At 31.5% G+C, this 20,700-nt stretch overlaps 1 protein-coding gene across 9 annotated transcripts in view; it reads left to right on the top strand.

Annotated features, from left to right (window-relative positions):
• The window catches only part of LOC132905979 (peripheral plasma membrane protein CASK), a 263,638-nt gene that overhangs the window by 17,010 nt on the left and 225,928 nt on the right, over positions 1–20,700 (top strand). For all 9 annotated transcript variants that reach the window (XM_060957781.1, XM_060957783.1, XM_060957780.1 and 6 more), the window contains exons 2-5: positions 5,906–6,018; positions 8,078–8,183; positions 13,397–13,474; positions 18,782–18,957. In XM_060957781.1, the coding sequence (XP_060813764.1) occupies positions 5,906–6,018; positions 8,078–8,183; positions 13,397–13,474; positions 18,782–18,957 (473 nt within the window). The remainder of the gene's footprint in view (positions 1–5,905; positions 6,019–8,077; positions 8,184–13,396; positions 13,475–18,781; positions 18,958–20,700) is intronic.

The following is a 20,700-nucleotide window of genomic DNA, read 5'->3' as shown; positions in this document are numbered from 1 at the left end:
CTTTATTTTATACATATAAGTAGAATGATCTTTGGCATTAAATCAAGTCGACCGTACTCTAATGATGCAACTAAACAAATCTTCTTTTAATTTTCAAACTGTTGTACTTTAACCTTTAAATGAATCCTTCGCAGAAACACGACTACTATACGGAATATTCATGTTAAAACTTCCCTTACACAATCATTACAGTAGTCTATTTGATATTTACTAAATAAACTCCCAGTATTAATTTGTCATATGACGGGGAGCAGCGAGAGCTTCTATCTAGATTCTGAATTGCACAAGGAAATTGGACGTGTATTTATACGTCTACGTATGGTATACATTTTGTGTAGTTCTCTCTCTCTCTCTAGATAAATTGCTCCTAAACATTTGATTATGCATTGAAATGTATGAAATTAAAAGATATACAATCAAACTGTTTGTGCAATTTTAATGTTTTATTAAATTTTATTAAGTCCGGAGATAGATTACATAAAAATAGAAGAATGTATAAGTTTTCTTTTTATTTTTCCGTAGTATATTATTTTAGGACGTAATTTGAATAATTTCCTAATTAAAAAATCGGATGAATCTTCATTTCTGATTAGAAGGTTAGCCGAAATTTTTTAAGATAACAAAGCATCTGTGTTTTTAGTTTATTAACTTAGTAATTGTTTTTTAACATAATATGACGTTGTTTTACCTTTCATTATATGTAAAATCAGTTTCCGTCTTTATAAATATGATCTTTGAAGATGTGTTAATTATAAACATAGGCCACTACTTAAGAAATGTCTCCTCTTATAATCTCTCTTTTTATAGCTCGTTTTCTTACGATGTATTACTTCCACTTATCTTGGTTATACATCTTCAGAGAATGCTATACATCCCTTTCATTAAAAACGATTTCTTCAATAATAATTCAGTAATAATATATATGTAATATTATTACTATGATTTTATATCTTGGTATAAATTAATACATTTTTCAAACGAAGCACTTATTATTCAGTTTTCGAATTAAGAAATATTCTTCAGTGGATCTTTTAATTGAAGTTTTAAACCACACATTAAAAATTTGCGAACACATAATTACATTTAATCGAGAAGCGGTGATAATAAAAGAAGTATTTATCATATGTTGAATATGAAAAAATACAGAAAGCCGTTCGTTTGTAGGGTACAATGCTTTGACTCTCAATAGCAATTGACGTATTATATACCCGGAGTTAAATAAACTTTTGATTAAACCTTTTAATGGGTCACTGTAAAGCAATCGTCGGCTTTTTCTTCGTTTTTATTAGCTTTGTCCATGCATTTCTGGGAGTCGCTGAATTAACCGTTGTATGCAACACAGTGAGCGAAAATTTAAAAATCGGAATAGGTCACTTCACAAACTCGCGCATCAACTTTTGATTGGCGTTTTAATTACTACCACTTAAACTTCAATTCACGTGACAAGTCGCATAGGGAAAAGCCTAGTTTTTTCTTCCACGGTCGAGTCAATGGCTTTAGTTGGCAGATCCACTATATTCTAGAAAATTGCTTTCCGCAAACCCGTTAATCCATCGATCTTAATATTTAAAGGGAAAGGTAAACTTTTAACCAAATATTTTATACAAAATCATTTAAAAATTTTCATTTCGAATTGATTCTTATGAGTAGCCTTGCGTATACTTCTATTTGATTTACAAATATTGAAATTGTTTGAAATTTTAGAGTCTACAATATCTCTGTTTCTTCTCTTCTTTAATTATATCCTGTCGTTTTATTAAGAACTTAACATTGGCTGGATACTGTAATTAAATGAAGACAAAAAGGTATACGCCAATCTTCTAATGCAAAAATTGTTAATTAACTGTATGGATATTAATCTATCTGGCCTCTGGTTTATTCGAGAATAAAGAAATATTATACATTTATATAATTCCTTGCATTTTTTAGCTTTTTTCTTGTGAAAAATTTTATACATCTACTGCTGCAATATGCAGAATTCGTAGTACAAAGCAAACGAACTACATTTACCTACTTAATGCTGTCTGAATACAAAATATTTTTTAAGTTTAAATACAAAGTATAATAGGAACGTTTCAGACACAAATCATATAAAATGGTGTATATAAGGCTGACTGTAAAGCCTCGGTGACGTGCAATAATAGCCTGATACATTAAAGTTGAAGATGTACGAAATTCTTGTCGATAGTTCCAACAAGCAAAAATAAAGCTTCCAATTTGTGTTTGAGCAAAGAGAAGAAGAAAAAGTTGCTATATACGCTCGTTCCCATCGTTCTCTGCTCCTACATTCCTACATGGTATCTTCGGTTAAGACGCTTTCCTTTGATTCCTCTCATTGACCTAATTGACTGTGATCCCAGAGGTCTCACTTTACAATCGGTCGATTGTCGGTTGAAGATACCTTAAAAGCCTCTATTTCTCACTTTTTTACATTAAATCTTCCTAGAAACTTGATTTTTGTTCACTACAATTCTACACATCTGCAGGATAAGTCTGCTAAAACTAAAATTTGAGATGTTTTGTCAAAATTCTTATTTATGCGGGAGGATGATTTGGACAACAATTAAATGCCTAGTATAATTTCATGTGATTTTTTACTGATTGACGTGTAGAGATCATATTTAACATTAAACAATGAGGAAATGTTAGTATGTAGTATAATTATGTAGAGTGATATTTTTTTTAAATTAAACGTAATTTTTGCCAGAAAATGGTACAATCTAATGAGTCAGATCATAGAAAGTTTTACCTTTCAGGTAATATTTTCTTAATATTTTATTAGAAGATATATTTCTTTTATGCTCTTCTATGTATGTAACGAAGATCGGAAAATGACTTTCTGTCTCGTTCCAATAAAATTGGGAAGTAAACATGTAGAGATTAAAATTTTAGCAAATTCTCAAAATCGTACACGAATGCAGATGAATATAAGTATTAAAGAGGTGCGTTCAAACCGAAAAATACGGTCGAGTGCACATCTAAATATTTGATGAATTTCCAGATTCCAATTTATTAAAAATGGAACTTTTGATGAATGAAATTCTATTCTATTCTTTTTTTGACGTGGGTACTTTTTGCGAGGATTTTCTTTTATTTAATTGCAGAATAAATTAAAAAGTTATTTCATAAATATTAATTCTACTTGGACTATTTATGAGGAAAATGTACGCACTTTATTAATTCATGTAGTTTACTGTAGCAAATTTTTTGTTAAATATTTCTTTTCAGAACATCATAAATAGTTTTCTAACAGGCAATTTGCCACGTAAGTTATCTCGTTAAATATGTGAAATTTTGTACTATAGCATAGCTTTCGAACTATATCCGTATGTTTAAGATAAAAATACTGCATGTAATGTGACACTTATATCTTTAATGTACCAGATTTTACTTTGTCGTAACGGTAAATCTTTATTTATACTCTTTCTGTTTATGCTATTTAATGTTTCATACTTATCTACTTAATAATTTTTTTTGGTAACACACTTTTCTATACTGTAAAAAGGTTACGATGCTCGAAAGTTAATTTAAAGCGTCACAATGTTTGCCATTAATCGATAGCTGTTAAGTAACAACGAGGTGTCGATAATTTCTTGTAAAAAGTAGGACACGAACAAGCACACCTTCTTATTGGGTTACTGCGGTCGAAGATTGTCGAATTACTGCGCTTTTACCGATGAAAGTTGAAGCATGTCATTTTGCATAATCCATTTAATAACAGCAGGTGTGAAAAGAATGGAAAAGTGCCAACTGTACGAGATTTCCATTCTTAAATATGGAAATGTTTTCATTGCATATCGAGATATTTATAACCACGATGCTTAATCACTCACAGGAAATTTAAGTGTACCAAAACATACAGAAATCCTTAGCAAACAGCTAGTAAATTTTACTTGATTTTACATATTTTTCCAAAGTAAAGGAGTTTTTCGTATGATATTGTTTGCAAAGTAAAGCATTACTTTTATAATATTCTAATTATATTTATTTATAATATTCCGAGATATTTTCTCATTCGTAGAATAGAAGGGAAAGTAACAGAAGAATTTCATTGTACAATTGTACACTGTTGTATCGAAGATACAATGGAATGTAAAGCTTGATCCTGTCGATGGTATCGTGAGATATATCGAAGTTGAAGTCGGGTTCTGCTCAGTTATCGTCTCCTTGGTTCTTGACACGAATCTTCGAGTACCTAGGTATGAGCTTTTTCACGGTGGAGCATTTATGTGAGAATACTTGTTGCTCAATGGAACAGTTTATAATCCATTTAAATGAGACGGACTTTGATCTTTTGTAAACACGCGTATCTGGATTTTGTTTTTACTCGATTTGCTCTGCACGACTACCCACGATCTAGATTGTAGCTACATGTGAAATAAATGCCACATAAGATTTCATAAATCTTGATTCAGGATTATATTATATTACTGTGAAAAGATTTGTAATGCAGAGATAATTAGGTACATGTTGTTATTATTACTTATTAACTTATCTGCATGTTCCATTATGGGTCAGTGAAAGTAATTAAATTTGATTTGCATTGGCTTGGTATTATAAATGCAAATAATTGCCAGCATACAATTATTGGAAAGCAGAAACAAATTGATTAGTTATTACGAGAATATTAATAGTTGCTGTAGCTGTAAAATTTACATCTATGTATATTTTAATATATACTTTTTTATTTTATTATAGTACAACGTTCTTTCTCTTTCTAAATATTTTTCTATCCCATACTTCTGAAAGATATTTTAACATTAGCTACGATGTGTAATAGCAAAAATTCACACTCGAACACCAAATACATGAAACACGAAATTGGAATAAGAAAAAATATTCTTTGCAATATATTTATTCTTTCTAGAATTCTTCTTGTAAAATTCAAAAAATGATCATTTCACGATATCGTGTTTTATGTGAGATACACTGTGTTATTTACATATACATATATGTATGTATACCTGTGATTCACACGTCGAATTTAGTCAAAATCGGTGACCTAGATATCCGGCAATCCTCTTATAAATGCATGCATACATATTTTGGATGAACCGATTACATAACTTGGTTACTTAGCGAACTTAAAGGGTCAGCGTGCTCGAGACAGATTGCATCGCAGTAATGCGTGGCCAGTTCGATCGCCGGATAGACATCGTTCGATGCATTATGGTTTTCGCGAATTCGATGAATGCGCGCGTGGTTAACATACGGCAAATTAGCCTGATCGATATCGGCACGAATACACCTTATTCGCTGACGTTCGAATGCTAATTCAGTCATCGCGTTTATAACACCACGATGGACATTAAGCCTTCAACACAATGAATTGGATTAATCGAAAGGTTGGACGTGAAGATTTTCAATACGGAAATGAGTTTCGAAAAATTATTCACCGTATATAACTTCTATATGTGTATTATATTGTCTTTACTTTTATGCTTTGACATCGAAACAAAACAAATGTTCTTGTGTTCCATATTTAACAAATATTATTCAGTTTATCGAAATATATTTTCACGATTTGAATAAAATCTACGAATTATAGCTGATTTAACATGTACTTAGAAATACTACTAATGTTCTATCTTACTATTTTTTAATATTTGTAACGAGTGACATAAATGATGAATGAATAGTTTTAAGGTTTTTGGATCAATCAATATAATTTGTATCAAATTTGAGAAATTACTCGAACTAGCATATACTTCATATACGAAATAATAATATGTGTCAACAAATTTCTCAACATACAGCATTGTTAAATTTCGATATTTTTCTATATATCATATTTACTAATGTCTAAAATAAATTAAGTATATAGTCTCAAAAATAACCACAAACGTAACGTAACTTAGGACGAGTAAAACGTGAATGACAATTGGTGGTCGTGTTCTTGTTTCAGGGGACCATTCAGCGTGGTTAGGAAATGCATCCACCGGCAGACAGGGCAGACGTTCGCGGTAAAAATCGTGGACGTGGCAAAGTTCACATCCAGCCCCGGTCTAAGCACGAACGGTAAGTTCTCGGAGAATCAGAACGCGTGCATACACCTTGGTGTTTCGCTATTAATTTCCGCTGCCTATCCTGCTCGAAACAAACGTATTCTCTGTGCTCGATTTCATGTTTACGCGCTGATTCGAAGTCACGAATTCGCCCGATCCATTGTGTCATTCGGTTGAAATTGCATTCGGTCTCCTAAACTTAGTCTCCTGGATTTCAATGTGGAACACGTGCGGAAAATTTTCGAAATTAAGTATAAATCCTGCAGTAGGTATTTGTATGCTTCGTTCTCGAATTATCCGAGCGCAAGATTTTATTTTGCTCCCATTGAGAACTTATTGTTAGCGAAAAATATGATGCAGCAATTGTTTGAATATTTTTGTTGTCTGTCGATTATTTTTAATTGCTTAATGAATTCCAATGGATAATAAAGCTTATCGCCTTCCACGATATCTTTAATTATTTTAACTATTAATATTGTTCAGGTATTTGTGTGAAACACGTTATACTTTAAAAAGATTCCGATTATATGATTCACATATATGCGTATAATACTTATATCGCAAATCGTATATATTTTTAGACATACGTAGACATGTGTATATGTATAGATGCCTTTGGCCACGTGGAGTTGGTTCTCCTGATAGCAAGCAAAAATAACTTCTGTCTGGACTGACATATTGTAATGTGGATAAAGATTAGCTGCGTGATTATTTAATAGTATTTAAAGTTTAAGCTTTTGACATTAATATTATTAACCGTGGAAGTTATATATAAGATATGCTGGAAAGGTGATTTCTTTTTTTATAGCTAATTGAAAATATACCTTATCATAGTTTCAGAGAGAAACGAGACTCTTTATTTGGTTCGCTGTTTTCACGTTCCCTTCTTCTGAAAGAAAGGAATGTATTATTTGTTTATGAGAAATACGACTATCAGAATACTTCATAGAAGTGTATATTTGTTGCGTGTCTAATAATAAAAATTATCTTTTTTACATACGTACGTCTAAGAGGTATATAATTCTAATAATAGGTAAAAAGGAGATGCATCGCTTTAAAGGTTAATAATATTATGAAAATGCGTCATAGTTAGAACGTAATTTCAAGAGAATGCTCGAACGTCACAATAGTGATAAAAATCAATTTTATCAGATCCGGTTCCTATGGCAAGTAATGTTCAACGTGTTTCCAATATTTGTCGTAATGTTTCGTTGTGACCGTTTCATATCGACTTTTTTCAATCCTGCAATACTCGCGGCTGCGATAGCATGTCGAATAATAATTTTTAACTGTGAAAGAATTTCTATTGGCAATCTCTCTGATTTACTCGTGTTATAAAATTAGTAATTGTATAAAGTTTATGAATTCAATGGTGAATGTAAAATAGACTTTTTATGAGGAAAATTAAGATAGTATCCATGTAAATTTAGTCATGTATATTAAAATAGTCACTAAATCACTTTTGTAAATATTCTACTAATTTGAAGCTTCTGTAATTTCAAAAGATACAAGCGAGTAAAAAGAACGAATGATTATGATACTATACGAATATCCTTTAAATTACGAATTATTAAACCGGACCAATTTTCCTCGAAGTTATTACTTACAGAGTTATCAAAGCGATTCCGGTTACGTGCTCCGTATACAAATGGTTTAATGTTGTAACGGTGCGCATAGTTTAGAATACAGAATTGTGATCAAAATCTGAAGCAGTCGTTCAATTATTTATTCAATTCCCAAGTACTTTACGATACTAACGGAGAAGTTTAGAAATACTTGCAAGCGTTTTATATTTTTTAGTTGGACGTATAGTCGGACGAACGCTTAATCACGTTAACTACGAATTGATTTCGATAGGTTTACATGGTTCTTATGATTTTTATAATGGAATTGTGTTTCCATCTTGTGCTTAATTTTTTAATATTAAGAGAAATCTTCTTTCGACGTAACAGAATGAGAATAAATTTCTTACACTTCATGATCAATTTTTCTTTTATCTTTTATTATATTTTCGTATATATTATTGGAATATGTAAAAAATGAGAAATGTCATAAGTGTATGATTGTTGCAGATTTGAAACGAGAAGCCACGATATGCCACATGTTAAAACATCCCCATATCGTAGAGTTATTGGAAACATACAGCTCGGAGGGTATGCTCTATATGGTATTCGAATAGTAAGTACAACCATATTTAATTTCTTTCTTTCTTCGAAGGATTTTGAAGAACCTGTGTAAAACTCAACGAAGTGTATTTTCAACCGACATCCCGGTTGTTTCGACTTTCGTTTCTTGCGCGTGATTTTAATAATTCATCAACGGGAACAGGAATACGGTTTCGTCATGATTTGATCTTTAGATTCTACTGGAATTCTCGTGATTTCATAAAACGTTCGTTTAGACCGCTGTGGAAGCATTTGAAACGCTTTAAACATGGGAAGAAGAGTGGAATGGAATGAGAGCCGAGCGATGTCTTGGTTACGCATTTATCTGAATTTGTTCATAATTCTTTAAAAGACTTCCTTTTGAATATGCTCGTCGGCAACAGCGTTTTTTCACGCACCTCTCTTCCGACTTTTGTTTTTCATTTTTTCAACTTTTCGAGTTAAATGATTTTCTAAGTGGAAGACTACGCTTTTTCAGAGCAATTAGAAGTGTGATGATATGAAAAGATCCATGATATATCATAACTAAATTTATACTACATTGCATTGGACTTTTTGAAATGTTCATAGTAACAAGTAGAAAAAATTTAAAAGTGACGTATCTTTAGAAAAGTAGCATTTTGTTAAATGTGCATTTTGTAAAGATGTACCTTCACTTTCTAACTTCTCTAATATAACTTTTTGTTAGTTATTAGACAGTTTTATGATGCCTTTTTTCAAAATTTGTCCTTTTTAATTATGAATTTCGTAGTGAATTTTTGAGATAGCTTTTATAAGCTTCAAAAGTACTCTGCTTTTCTATCGCGAGGAAAACGTTTTATAAACATGAAACTAAATGCTGGCAGGATGAGAGAAATTTTTGATGAACGTTGTGCATTTCGAATTTACAAATTACTATTTTCTATATTTTTTAGCCAGCGAAATCAATGTTCATTTATTGATAATTCTTTTTTTATAGCGAAAGTTTGTCTTCCATTAACGTGAAATTATTGAAGTCAGAATTTTTATCCACTTGGTGTTTAATAGTACGCATGTACCTGTGCCAATTTCTGCAGTACCACAATTAGTTTTTCTCGATACTCTAAGCCGCAACTTTGTTGAACCAGTTACTAACCTTGTGTTGTATGTTTCCCTTTCATACAACATAATTATTGCCACTTATCCTGTAGTATTTATAATAGTGTAATTTGAAAGCAATTAATTGCTAAAAACAAATATTAAAGATTTGATGTTTGCAATTTGCAATAATCTCTTGAGTATATAATTTTCAATTTGTGGTAAATCGTGAAACCGTTTACATTATAATTTTTACAAATTTGAGAGCATAGTAACCTTCGAATAAAATTTATTTGGTTCATCTAAAATTGCAATGAAGATTACTTGGATTCCTTGAAGACAGGGGCTTTTTATTTAATATACTTTTAAACCGTAACTTCCTCGTCACTCTGTAACACACATATTGTAAAATACAGCTGTATTAAAATAAAAAGTAAGTAAAATGGGATGGAAAATTCATACATGTTTGACGACATACCACTTTATTTAGCTACACATTTCTCGGTACAACATTCGACTCTCGAGAGATCAATTATTTTAAAGTATGTGTGTGTACAGAGAAATAAAATGAAAGAAATATCAATGTCATTGTAATATTAAAAAGCTAAATATTTTTGATGTTGAATATTTATTTCTGGAACATGTAATTGAAAGTAAAATAAATGAATTTTAGATATGTACATGTCACGCCCCGCGACCCGCGCGATTCGTGGCGCGAAAGTAAAATTTATAAATTCTTTTAAACCGAGGTAATTTAAAACGTTTATCCGAAACTGTGTTTACAGTATTTGGAGTGAAAAGCAGTTAAAGCCGCTAAAAGCTATATCTTGCGAAAGCTCATTTAACTATGTTTTTATATTATGTCTTTATAACGATATTAAGACAATTTAAATTGTGAACAAAGTTGAACAAACGTTGGGGATCTCCCCAAACATTTTCAAAAGAAAGACCCCAACGTTTTTTCATCTCCGACGGATATAAATGTAGTGACTCAGGAATATTTACCCTTCGGTTATCCAATAAATTAGTTATCGTTTTGTCTATCGAAGAATTAGTTATCATTTTGTCAACCGAAGAATTTCATATCCGTCAGTCAATTACCAATGTCGAAATCGAATAAGATTTCAATAAATCATTTTATATTGTTCATCTACTTTTGAACAACTTTAATCCTCTCTCCTGCCGGTATTCCCGCACATAGCAGGTTAGTTGAAAGTGGAGCTTATTGCCAGTTGCATTAAACGTCAGTTGACGCTACCTTCTCGTCAGCGACTAAATAGAACGTAACATACAATATGTATGTATATTGTCGAAAAACAATATATATTTTGTAATACCTGAACGCATATCGTTTGATGTTTGTCAGAGAACAAAAAAAAAAAATATATATTTTATAGAAAGGATTTCAAGATAAAAAATGGACCCATTACAATAATCCTCAGCGAAAAAAAAGGTCGAGAATATGTAGATTCTAAAAAGCCAACCATATCCACGTTCTATTAACATACGTATACATACATACATGAAAACAAGGCTTTAAAACCGAGAAGTGGAACCGTTGCTATGGAATGTTATAGCAACGAATTAAATCGTTTGCAGTTAGTTTTAGGCGAGAAAAAGCTATTTGATAGCTAAACGCTACCATTGCATAGCAATGCTCGGTTCTACACGTTCCTTCACTAATGTAAACGATAATAGGACTTAAGATAAAAAGTTTTAATGTATTCAATCTATTTTGCGGTTTAGCTGATTATCCTATATTTAGATTCATGAAGTAGAATGCTATTACTTGCAAATGCAATTATGAAATGTTGCTAGTAATGAAAAATGGATGGTTTAATTAACTTAAAATTTCAAACCTTTTATGACGTAGTAGAAGAAATATTAAATATTAATTAAATATTAAATTATTAAATATCGAATATTAAATAGTAGGAAATATAAATATATGTTCGCAATTAGTAACACTATACTCTTAACAATATGCGATTTAATGCGATGTATAAAAAAAATTGTTGAAGATAAAAATAATAGACAATGCAGAATATTTTCACTTCTAAATATACGCTGGTTTACTTCATTTAATTGATTTTAAATTATATATCAACAGTACTGTCTAAGTACATAATCGCATCTTCGCTTTTTCATCCTGTATCTCGAGAAAATACTGAATTATAAATAAATAACTATTATTTAATCAAAACAAATCAAAGCAACGAAGTCTAGAATAGAGAATCCATATAACATTTGTTTGATTAATTCTCGAATTCAAACACGAAACGTTTATGAACGTGACCGGATATGCTCGAAGTTATTGCTACGCAAACTAAAATCTGTAGAAGATATTTACATAGGTTTGTATGATTGCAATCACCAGTGATTGTGGCAAGGATCCGTACGATGAAGTTTTCGTATTTAATAGTGAAAAGCAGTATACAATCCTCGTTCACAGCATATGCGAGGAAAATTCTGTGGCAAATGAGTATATACCGACGTTTAAAAAACGTAGTTAATTTTCAAATTGACAGGCAATATTTTGTGAGCACCATTTATGTGTGAAAAATTATCTGAACGAATTTTTCAGTCATTGGGCCATTTGTAAACCATACACTATAATAATTATTTATTTAATTTGCAATAATACTCTTTCGAATAGCAAGATCAATGTTGTATGTCCAGAAAAAATGCAATAGAATAATAAAATAGAAAAAAAAGATTATTCTATGTTATAATTAGAACTATTAACATATGATACGTGATATCTTGCAATGTGTTGTTTACAAAACCTACGCGAGCTATTTGCATTGTTGAGAAACTTCAACTTAAGTGTTTAAGGAAATAATGTATTTGTAATACATACTTTATCTTGTAACGAAGAATCGAGAAGCTATTGCAAAATAATCTATTCATGGAGATTGAAACTGTATTAATAAAAGAAAACGGGAATAAATAGATAATAAAGTCGTCATCGTAGAATGAAATAAGCTTGTATGTCAGCAGTTGTTCTAATTGGATACTTAGTATTTACGAAGCAGCGTGTGACACATCATATGAGTTAGCCACGCGTTTTAATAGACATACATGTCAAGAAGCATGCAAAGTTCTTAAATGGTAGATTCACGTGACGTGCTGTCGCACTTTACCATTATGTCAAAGTATTATATATTACGAGCAATTCTCTGTAAAATATTACACCACTCATTGAAATTTATGTCATACAAATTTCATTACGTGAAAATATTTTTCTGAGAAAAACTTCTTCAATTACTATTGTTTGAATTTGTCTGTCACGTACTAACCAGTCCCCTCATAGAAAGTTTACGTCATTATGAATCGACCTAATTAGTATTGAATGAATCCGCGATAATTGGGACACATCGTGTTATAGCAAGGAACTTCGTTACGATTGTTAACATAATCAAGTCAGACAACATTGCCGATTACTGATTGTCAATGCGGTTTGTTAATTTAAATTGTGTTTATTTCTTATAATCAATACGCACTACGCATGCATTTTGTTGGCAGCTTGAAAACGTACACTTAGTACAAACGAAAACCAATAATTCTATATATCTGTCTCGTAAATATCGAGATTCGAACAATTTGTACAATTTTTTGCAGAGAACGCAGTTTCAAATAGCAGGATCCGTACTCTTGTTTATTTCGTAATTTCCATTGTACGAGAAAAGTTATTGAATTGTATTTTCGTATGGAAAGAAGAATGTTATGCTCTTTTGTTATCCCGAATAAATAAACAAAATAAAAATTTGTCGATACGTTACATGATGTATCTGTATACAGTACTTCAGAAAAGTATTTGAACATTGGTAGAAACATTTCGAAATATCATTAACGCTATTCATGTGCATAACATTCATATGCATTTTAAAATTAGTTTCCAATTTTACCAATATAATCTTGTCTCACTAGAATAGTAATGAAATTTCAAACAGTGTCGCGTAACATGCACGTTATATCCAAAAACATTTTTATGTTAACTGTTTAAATATTCTACTGTGTATATTTAGTTTAAGATCGTTGTTTTGTTATGCAGTCCTTCGAAATACGTGTCCGTATTGAAGGTGTAGCAAAACATAATTTTTTTTTCCATTGCGCCCATAAATTGTTACACCTTGTAAATTATGCATTAATGTCGTGCTTCTGTTTCAGTATGGATGGCTCTGATTTATGCTTCGAGGTCGTTCGGAGAGCAACTGCTGGATTCGTGTACAGTGAAGCGGTAGCCAGGTAAGAAGATCTTTACATTGTGCAAAGGTTGTATTTCAGCCATAAAAGATATCCCTTTTGTTTCGAATGTAGCATCTGAGCACAGCGCTATCTTTTACAATTTAATAAAAGAAAAAATATTTACCCTAGATCACCTGAATTGCAACAGCTTTTTATTATATATATCAGTGATATTGTATCACAGTGACACGAGTTTACGACATAATTTGCACGGGGATTCACTTGATATTATTAAAAGACATGCTATTTATCTTGAAACAATACTGCAATTATTAATCTCACTATGTTCCTTACGTTTTCCTTTCGTCGTCCAGTCTTCGTGTTCTCATTTATATAACACTATTACTCCATTTCGAGAAACGATGTTAATGTCTGTTTTTCGTGAATAATGCTATTCTTGAAGTTTATTCCTATTGGTATTAAACAATCTTTTCCGTTTAAGTCGATATTAAACTATAAAAAATCCGAGGTTAAATCCTCAGTTAGCTAGTTGTTGGAAAAATATTGTTAGAATCATAAAGAGGATTTATAAATTGCAAAATAGAACTTGTACGATTTGTATTAATCGAACGATTAATGTAAAAATCGTATCTATGTTTTGCAAATACTACTCATTTCAAATATTAGATTTATGGGAGAAGACTTTCCAAAAATTTAAAGTTCTATTTCTGAATAGGAACTTTGTGCAAAAATGCTTCTTCCTAATGTTTCCTGTATTCTACAATAAAAGAATGAACTATCCAAATGAATCGGTAAAAGTTATCGCGATAATGAAAGTTTTCGTTTTAATCACGGATTATCGGATATAGTTAAAATATTGAATTGTTCTCTACCTATCTATGCATCGTTGTTTAAGTGTAGTATGGTCATTAAGATTTCGGAAACAGATGATGTTTACTTATGAAAGTTTTGGTCGCCAGTTTGCTGAATCTATCTACGTCGAGTAGCGGTAGATTAACCAGCAGAATGATGGACAGCGTAGGTACATGTCACGTCCAAAACTGTCTCTGAAATGCGTTTGCTCTCTTCATGGTCGTTTGTAAGCTCACGTCGTACCTCATAGCTATCACTTTTGAACGTCTGTAGCGAATACAGTTAGCGAATAATTTTATTCTCTCGATTAAAAATCCACGTATTTTTACGTGTTTTGACTATGGCAGAGTTCCGTATATTTTAAGGCTACAGGTTATATCCCGTAGCGATATAAACGTTCATAACTAATTTTAATTTTAATGCACTATTAGAAAATTCTCAAAGAAATAATTGAAATTAATATGAACAATTTGACCACATAAGGACATGATAAATAATATACTTAGTTGTACGTACTTTAATGGTGTTCGTTAATATATGTATTGTTAGTAACAATTGTTAACAACAAGGAATCACAAATTGATAAAAATAACCGGATATTACAGTACAGTGTGTACTACTAATTCTTGGAATCTTTCCAATTATTTGGAAGTATGTAGATTCAATGATAATTAATAAACAATTTCAGCGAACTTCTGATATAATCTATGATATTTAGAAGAGGTACAAAATTATTTAGATATTTTAGATTTCCTCTTAAAATATATGTATGTGTATATCTCTTTTTCGGTTTTCCAAACTCAAATATTCTCTTGAGTCTTACTATGTCAGCAACATTGATATTTGATATTTCACGTTGAAAGAAAGAGTTTCAATAGTGCACTAAACATAAACCTCTGGGGACATAACTTATATAAGTTATGGATGTGCAACCTTCTTGACTCACAAGTTCGAAGTTATAGATGATACGTTAGACATGCGAGATGCATTAAACCTAGTTACAAAGTTATTATTCGACACCGTCGAAAATCCACTTTGCTCGGGAACAATAGCGAAAGTCAATCTCCATTTTGACATTAATAAATTATTTGTTACGCTTTCGCTATATCCCGAAAGTAATCAAAATTTGGGATCACTAGTCAAATACAGGTTAGTAACATTAGGAGCTACATTTAATATCTTAGATATTAAAAATTCTTAAGAGTACCTATGTTAAGATGGTTTATGAATTCGGAAAAATTTTGTTGTTACAACTACTTAATAAAGTAATCAGAATAATTTTACACATTTAGTACGATGTATTTTTCAAAATTTGAAGAATTTTTTATAATTTTTACAACTGTTCCATATATGTTTCTTACATTACATATTATCCTGTTTTCTTCTGTTTCTATTTATTTAATTTTTATATCTTTCTCATCTTTATTTTCATTTCTATTTTTATTTTTATAGAAGATATAATAAACAAAACTTTGTAACATAAAAATATGTTTTACATGTTTTCTACAAGATGAACAAACAACTTCACGAATTGTTTGAAACATTCCATTATTTAAAACATATAAATCACAAAAAGAGAGAGAGAGGAAATGTGCGAATCTATTACATTTAGCAAACTTTTATGGGACAGCAATTCGTATTAGCTAGTGGTTTATATCAACGAAAACAATGTTTCACGGGTGAACTTAATTTATTGATATTACGAAAAGGTCGCGTTATTTTCTAACGGGTGGATAAAATAAATTTTCACATATTGCTGAAGTAAATATGTAAAACGTTGGACATGTCGTATCCTTTCTGTTCATCGTTGATATTTAAGGTTTCATATATTGTATAAAATGCAGTTATTAAACGTTTATCGTTTCGTTTCTATTCGATATCAATATAAAATAGTACATGTACATATATATTTTCGAACATTCGATTCGGCTGTTTATATCGTATCGAACACTCGATAGTCGATAAGTCGATTGAAATATTTACCTGTTAATCAACTTGGAAATATCTTACAAGTACATGAAAGGGGATAAACTGTTGTATTAACGAATTGTATCCGGCAACCGTTTCGCCCTTAACAGAAAGTCGATTGAACTGACGTTATCTAGACAGTATAACGAATATGCAATAAATACACGAGAGCCGAGCGCTTTGACCATCGTTTTTTATATCTCGGTCAACCTTCAATAATCCCTGTATCTCATTCCTTTAACATTTTCCTTAATCGCCTGACCTATACGGTTAAGAAGCATAGACATTTTTACGCTATTTAAACCCGAGTTAATTTTACTTTGACCATTTTAATCCACAGTCGTTGTGTTTTCAGAATCGACGTGCCTTCTTTGAATTTTATGCTTAAAACGTCGAAAGCTTTTCTGTTTGTTGAAACCAGAACGAGATATCATAACGAGAAATTCGAGAATCATAACAGGATCTCAAAAATCTATTGAGATCACAGTGATGGTATATAATACTATTTTTATCGTATAATATTATTCTCGATATTAATTTACCAATTCTTTAAATTATACGTCCATAATTCGTTAATAATTGGAAACAGTATTTAATAGATTTGAAAGCATTTGTGAACGAAGATCTTTTTCTTTTTTTCTCAAATAATCGCCGCTGCACCGCAATACGCAGACACATATGTATTTCTATTTTAATATAAAACCAGTTCTATTATTCCCATTGCTCGTGCTTACAATTATCTGCGTACATTAAACTGTATCGCGCATAGCGTTCAACTGTCGTAATATAGTGAAAGCCTAAATAACATTGTGCATGATACTTCATAAGGTACAAAGTGCGGGCGTGCATATCAACGTATAAAAGTATCTGACCTCGTTTCGAAGTTACACCGTTTTTCGTTTTTATCATTTGTTCACCTGTCTTGACAGAAAATGTTACTAGGAACTTTCGACATTCATTGCTTTTATCCAGAGATAGAACTCGTACGCGGAATGACTCGCAAGATATTTCGGGAACATGTATATGATAACAGTTAGTGAGAGAATGCAGGAAACGTTAGACAGTAATTACAAAAATCTAAATGAAATTGTTTAAGATCAGTTCGTTTGAAATTAATTACGTCGATTTGACATCGATAATAATTTTGGTAAATATTCAATATATTGGAAATATTATCAGACGAAAATTACACTCATAGATGATAGTCTTTTTATGTGCATACAGAACTTGGAAAGATAAGCAGAAATAGGTAAATAGCGTACAAAATTTAGTGGGTTTCGGTTTTACACTATCAGATCGAGAAAAATTTGCTATAAGGTACGTTTTTTTTTAGTGATCAATTTTTCTAATAAAATTTTGTTTATGCATCATTAATCTGTATTTTTATCTTTATAATTTTTATCATATTGTAACTCTGTAAAATAACTTTGATTAATGGATCTCACGAGACGGAAATTCGATATTTTTGTCGCAGTAAAAGATATACTGTTCGCAAGAAACGTTACACCATACCATAGTTTGAGATTTATTGTTTAACGATGAAAAATAGAAGTTTCTTATGAAAGCTTATAACTGGATCTAATAGCATTATACAATGTTATTTTGAAATGGTCGTGGACGAAACCTGGAAAATATACGCTATTTAGTTGAAGTGAAATAATAGGAAGGACAGTAGTGAAAATGTTCATCTGTTACTGCGGAATCTTATTATAACAAATTAAATAGTTAGACGTATTCTTGAATATAAAATGATTTAATATTGACTGACGTCCTTCTTTATATTTTTGCATATTAACACTCAATACTCGTTGGTTGAGAAAATAAAGATATCTATATTTTATATAAAATACGACTCAGTTATTTACCAATTAATTTATCAAGCGGTTAATTCATCAATATATATCTAATTTACCATTAGTAACAGTAAATAGACTGGTGTTATATATGGATGTACTAAAATATGTTCTGCATCGAATTAACATATCATTTCTTCTATTTACAAGAATTCGGAGATGTTTTTCGATGGAAGGAACTCGGCAAATTTAACTCCAGGACATAATGTAGTAATAAATCAACTGCCATATATACTTGATCGTCCATATATTTAACAATGTGGGCAGCCAAGAACAGTTGATCATTGACATAGTTTCATCAATGGCAAGAATAATTTGCCATGACATAGTGTTGTAGTTAGAACATGAAGGTGATCCTAATTTGATGATCAAAGACTACACGAATCATTTAGAAATCACAAAATGCTCAATTCCAAAATCGAAAAGTATGAAAATAGTGACAATGTTACAGACATTATTCTTTAAAATCTATCTTAGAATTTATTATTTATCGTATTTTTGCTGTAAGCTCGCTAAATCTTTGATCATTGTTTCTCACATTCTATTATACATATCGCGATAAGACCGAAGATTTTCATTCATCGAGATGAATAGACAACGCGTGCATATATTTTTCAGCCGCCTCATCTCCCGTAGGATAGCAATACCTATAACAGCAGCTTTCGTTTTCCAGCCATTACATGCGACAGATCCTGGAGGCGTTGCGATACTGCCACGAGAACGACATAATTCATCGTGATCTAAAGCCGCAATGCGCTCTCCTGGCAGGCAAGGAAAATTCCGCACCGGTGAAGCTACGCGGCTTCAGCGTCGCCGTGCAACTTCAGTCGTCCCAGGCAAACGGCGTCGGTATGTTTTAACACTTTTCCTTCTTCGTTCTCTCACGTACTATCTGCGTGCATAGCCGTTCTACGGAACGTACTCTTTCCTGCGCATTCTCCAGGGAAACACCGCTACGGCGTTAGCTCTCTTCGCCAACACTTTCGCGTTCATTTTACTTGTCCTTTCGCCGGTTTCAAATATGTGCACACCACTGTGCAACGGTAACAATACAATGATCGCTACCACTGAACCGAACCGACCACTTCTTTTTTCCACAGAAAGTCATAATTTATGATTGTACCCACTCGGGCAAAGTAGGGAATTGATGGCGCTGTCATGTTGTTGTTACTGATACAGTGTATCCAGTGCTGCATAATTTTTCAACGTTATAAACAACGTCTTTGAATGTTAGGAGTTCTCGTAGAGAAGATGTATCGTTGAATCTAAGGAGTTCTGTTCGAGATAAAGACGTATGATGTAATGTCTGTTGGTAACTTTTCAGGAATATCATAGATTAAGTACAACAGCAATTGAAGGGGACGGGTAAATCGATGTTTTGTAGAAATCATTATTTTGAGCTGTATAAAGTGAAACTCCATTTCAATTTACTTCTTGTTATTATCTGTGTACAGTACAATACCTTTGGATTTGTGTTAAATATTCGTAAATATTCATAAAAACATTATTTAAATATCATTATTTTCATAAATGTTAATGAATGTCGAATTAATATATTTATGTTCTCTTCAACCTTCGTAAATATTAAAACATCGGGAAATGGATATATAAAGTAGATACTATATTTTGTGCGATATTGACGTTCCATTTTTGAGATATTGGCCGATTGTAAAACATATCCAAGATGTTTCGATAGATCAAAACAAAAGAAACGAAAGAATGTTTATAATAACATTACATGCAACATTATATAAGTTCAAAAATTCTTTACGAATTATTACTTTTGATCCCATAAAATGTACCGTATTCAAAGAATACTTAAAGGTCAAAGTCCAAGTGTTTTCTATAATTTTCATTATCTTTCCATAAAGGAAGACGTATAATCTTATTGTGGATATCCCGAAGCAATTAAACGTTATTCCCAATGCGATGTACTAACGTGAAGTCGTGGAATAATTAAAACAATGAAAATTTCACTGCTCGGTTGTTCAAGTTATTTCGAAATCGAGCGTTGCTTGCTCAACGATTAATTTTATACGTATGGTGCGGTTTCCTTTGCCATGGGCCACCACAAAGGATCCAGCAGCCGTTACGTATATAAATTCTTTTGTAATATGCTGATACCAGAAAGTTTTCGTTATAGACGTTCCGTGATGTGTGAATGACAATAAATTAGCGACTCCTCTGTGCATAAAGCAAGCAAACTCGCTTATCTAGGGAAGTGTAAAGGTGAAAGGGCACTGTAACGCTTCTTAGGTTTGCTGTTAGTTCTAGAAGAGAGCTAACATCGTTCGGACATTAACATAGCGACTAAAAGTCGCCATTATTTAAGAAAACTAGTATATTAATTTTACAACAGAATCGTTTTAATATCGAAACACATACGTAATACGCTTCTAATATTTTTTGTAAACATTGGAGAGGCAGCATTCCGTATTAATTTGCACATTATTATATTAAGTTTCTTTTTTTTTATATATATTTTTTTAATACTGTTTGGGACGTAGCAAATAACGTGGTAGCTTGTGTCGATTAAATTGCAAATCGAATTCGATCTTGGTAGTATAATATTTGGTAGTTATATATTAACTC

This window comes from Bombus pascuorum, chromosome 4 (genome assembly GCF_905332965.1).
Source record: "Bombus pascuorum chromosome 4, iyBomPasc1.1, whole genome shotgun sequence".
Classification (NCBI taxonomy): Eukaryota; Metazoa; Arthropoda; class Insecta; order Hymenoptera; family Apidae; genus Bombus; species Bombus pascuorum.
Note: the sequence above shows the minus strand (reverse complement) of the source record. Positions and strands in the feature narration are given on the sequence as shown.